Raw genomic sequence first — 3,131 nt, forward strand, 5'->3', positions numbered from 1 at the left:
CCTCCTCCCCCTCCTTTGAGCCCCGCGGAGAGTTCTTTTACTCTTCGCGTTTGCATCGGCTTGTTCATGCCCCATTTTATGGACTGTCGTTTTTTTCCTGTGTGCAGCTTGAGAGGTGTTGTTGTTGACTTCAGTGGCACAAGGAATGTGGTATGATCAGTTTTGTTGCGTCACGAACAAACATTGTACCGTTGAGTAGTCGCCACCTGTCACCCCCCGCCCCCATCCATACTCCCCCTTGTCAATTTGGCTTTGGCCTCTTTCTCCTACGTTTTCCTCTTTAATTCCTCGGCAAAGACACCGAGATGGACCGGGATTACGGCTTGTAGAAGAAGAAAATGATATGAAGTATAGAAAGGTAAAAATATGGTGCGGTGTTTGGTTGTCCGGAGATGAGGGGAATGAGAAATATTCGAAAAAATACCTATGACATTTCTTTTGTATCTTCTGAACGATGAATGTAGAATAAGATCGCCATGTGCACTGTGTACTAGAATTCTGTTGCACCTGTAGGAAGGGTACGTCAGAGTGCACTCCCTCGTACCTCGCACCTCTGTCCGAGGGAAGGCCCGCACCACACACCTCGCAACGTCCCCCCCCCCTCCCCCAAGCCCCCTGTTTCCCATGGGAGTCGGGGTGCGTGGGTGGTCTGGTCAGTCGGTGGACGTGGGGGACGAAAGTTGTGGTATTCAACATCTCCTCCCCGTACGTGTCGTCACTCCGAGGTCCGCGTGCACCGCCCTTTAGGGCCGAACCGGGCTCCCCCTTCCCTTCCCCTCTTCTTCCCCTTCCCCTTCCCTTTCCCTCTTTCCCCCTTCCTCCCCCCTCTCTACCCGCCCGCGAGGGGATTGCGGCTCCACCGGTGTGTGCGTGTGTAGGTGTGACAGGGCGGGGGACGGCGGGGTGTTTGGTATAGGGAAATAGCTGGGCAAAAGAATGGGCAGGGCGGCTTCGCACTGCACCTGTCGAGCGTCGCATGACGTCGAATCGAGAGTATGCATTTGTACTGAAATGTATCCGCGGTTATTGTTTTGCTTCAAGTGGCTTTTGTTCGACTTCTCCAATATTTTTTTTTAATAAATGGGGATGCACGCTTGAGTTTGGCGGGAGACGCGACAACGGCTCGTCTTCACCGTCTGCTCATCAGTGCCCCTGGTGTGTCCTACAGGATGGCGCAGAGCTGACGCTGGACCTGTCGGTGTTCGACTCATCCTCCCGCAAGGTGCTGGACATCGTGAGGGGGCGTCGCAGACCGTGCCTGGAGAATGTGAGTGTGCGCCATTATTCGGGACTTGGAAGCGTTTTGTTGCATGCGATGCGGTGCGGTCTGACGTTATATTGTCCTTGCGCAGGTGGTCACGCTGAAGAACTTGAACTGCGCGGACGAGCCGAACGCGCTGCCGCTCCTCAACTCAGTGGCCCCGCACGTCGAGGAGTTGGACCTGTGCCGAGCCCGCCCGCCGCACCTGCGGGTGGTGTCGCGCATGAAGACCCTCGCAAAGCTGGACGTTCGCACCGAAAGGCGCCTCCTCCTGAACCGCGGGGAGGTGCTGCCGAGCTTGCCGCTGCAGTTGAGGGAGCTGCGAATCGGAGCCGCCAGGAAAGAGCAGCTGATGCTGATCCCTCGCATGAAGAGGCTCCGTCGGCTGGCGATTCACGGCGTCAACAGCTCCTCCATGGCCACGGTGCAGATGCCGACCCCGGCACACCCTCCCCAGGTGCGCTGGCTGCAGCTGTGGCTGAGGCCTGCGCAGAAAGCCCTGGCGCTATCACTGATCAACTGCTTCGGCTCTTCGCTGCGCGAACTGCGCTTCAGGTGTGAGTCGGGGAAGAGCGTGGACTCTGACTGGTTCCACTTCCCGGACCTCGCCCGCGACCTCTCGCGGTGCGGCTCGACGCTGCCGAAGCTCCGCCGCCTCGTGCTGTTGCGGGATCGGGACTGGGATGGACCCTGCAGCCCGGTAGAGTCGGACGCAGACTCTTCAGACTCCAGTGATGCAGACCAGCGGGACTCCTCGGACTCGAGCGACGAAGAGGACAGCGACTCGTCTCATTCTGCTGTCTCCAGCTCAAGCAATGATACGAGCCGCGAAGATTCGGACTCTGCTGCGGAGTCTTCCGACTCCGGTGTGCACGACGTTAAATCGTGCAAACGCCAGCTGCGCTCTATCGAGAAGTGGCTGCAGCGGCGGACCGGAGTCACCAGGAAGGTCGCAGTATCGTGCGACTCATGTCACGTGAAGCCGGGCACCCGATGGTGATGCAGGAAGCGATATGCTCGGAGCCGTTCCCTGACAATGTGGACGTTACATATAACTTGATTTAATCTCTCGGTTTAGCTCTGTAACACGACCCAAACTTTGGCACCATGATAATCGTGTACTCTCATTAGCTTTGTTTTTAAAAAAATATATATAAAAAAAAACTGTTCCCAATTGCATGTAAATTCATGCAGTCTATCAAACTTCATTTAATCACTTGTTAATGTTTCTTGTGACACAACCCACACTGTGTCGCCATGACATTTTTTAGGAGACTGTATTCTCAAGAGTGTTTCTTTTATTACTTTTTAAGTATTTTTTGAAAACTGACTTTGCGCTCAATTGCATAGATTTCTGATCGCACAGAAATCCTTTGTATCACTTCGTAACTGCTTATATTCTTTGCATTTCTTGATTTAAATAAAGCAGGTTTTGAGTACTTTACTTTGCATTTAGTAAGTTGTCTGCCTGTCGATATGCGACATTCTGTTGTGCTGTGGGACGTCACTCGTCGCCTCCTCGCTCCGACTCATTATGTTCGGCTGTTAGGTGTGTGTGTGTTCTCTGATGTGGAGGGAAATTATGAGTTTATTGAGGGGAGCGAAGTTAGGGTGGCCAAGTTGGTGGTCGTGGTTTATACAGCTCGCCTGAACGTGATGTGGGGCGTGCACATCCCTCCCCCTCCCCTTTCTCTCGCTGAATACTTTCTCCATCCCCCTCTCTCTTCCGCCTACTTCCCTCGCACTAGGCGGTGGCAGTGGAGAGATGAAAGTTGGGCTCTGCAGAGTCGTATAGAGCGATGTTTAATAGTGGCTTGAGTGAGCTCCCACCCTTTTCTCCAGCCACCCCCGCCCTCGGTCACGCGACCCC

General features: G+C 54.3%; 1 protein-coding gene across 1 annotated transcript in view; it reads left to right on the plus strand.

Moving 5' to 3' along the window:
* Positions 1-2,705, plus strand: part of LOC113204698 (uncharacterized) — a 23,268-nt gene extending 20,563 nt beyond the window's left edge. Inside the window, exons 2-3 of the mRNA XM_052273076.1 lie at positions 1,169-1,267; positions 1,353-2,705. Of these exons, the coding sequence (XP_052129036.1) occupies positions 1,169-1,267; positions 1,353-2,261 (1,008 nt within the window). The 3' untranslated portion in view covers positions 2,262-2,705. The remainder of the gene's footprint in view (positions 1-1,168; positions 1,268-1,352) is intronic.
* Positions 2,706-3,131: the final 426 nt, after the last annotated feature.

This window comes from Frankliniella occidentalis, unplaced genomic scaffold (assembly GCF_000697945.3).
Source record: "Frankliniella occidentalis isolate FOCC.00 unplaced genomic scaffold, Focc_3.1 Scaffold7, whole genome shotgun sequence".
NCBI lineage: Eukaryota > Metazoa > Arthropoda > Insecta > Thysanoptera > Thripidae > Frankliniella > Frankliniella occidentalis.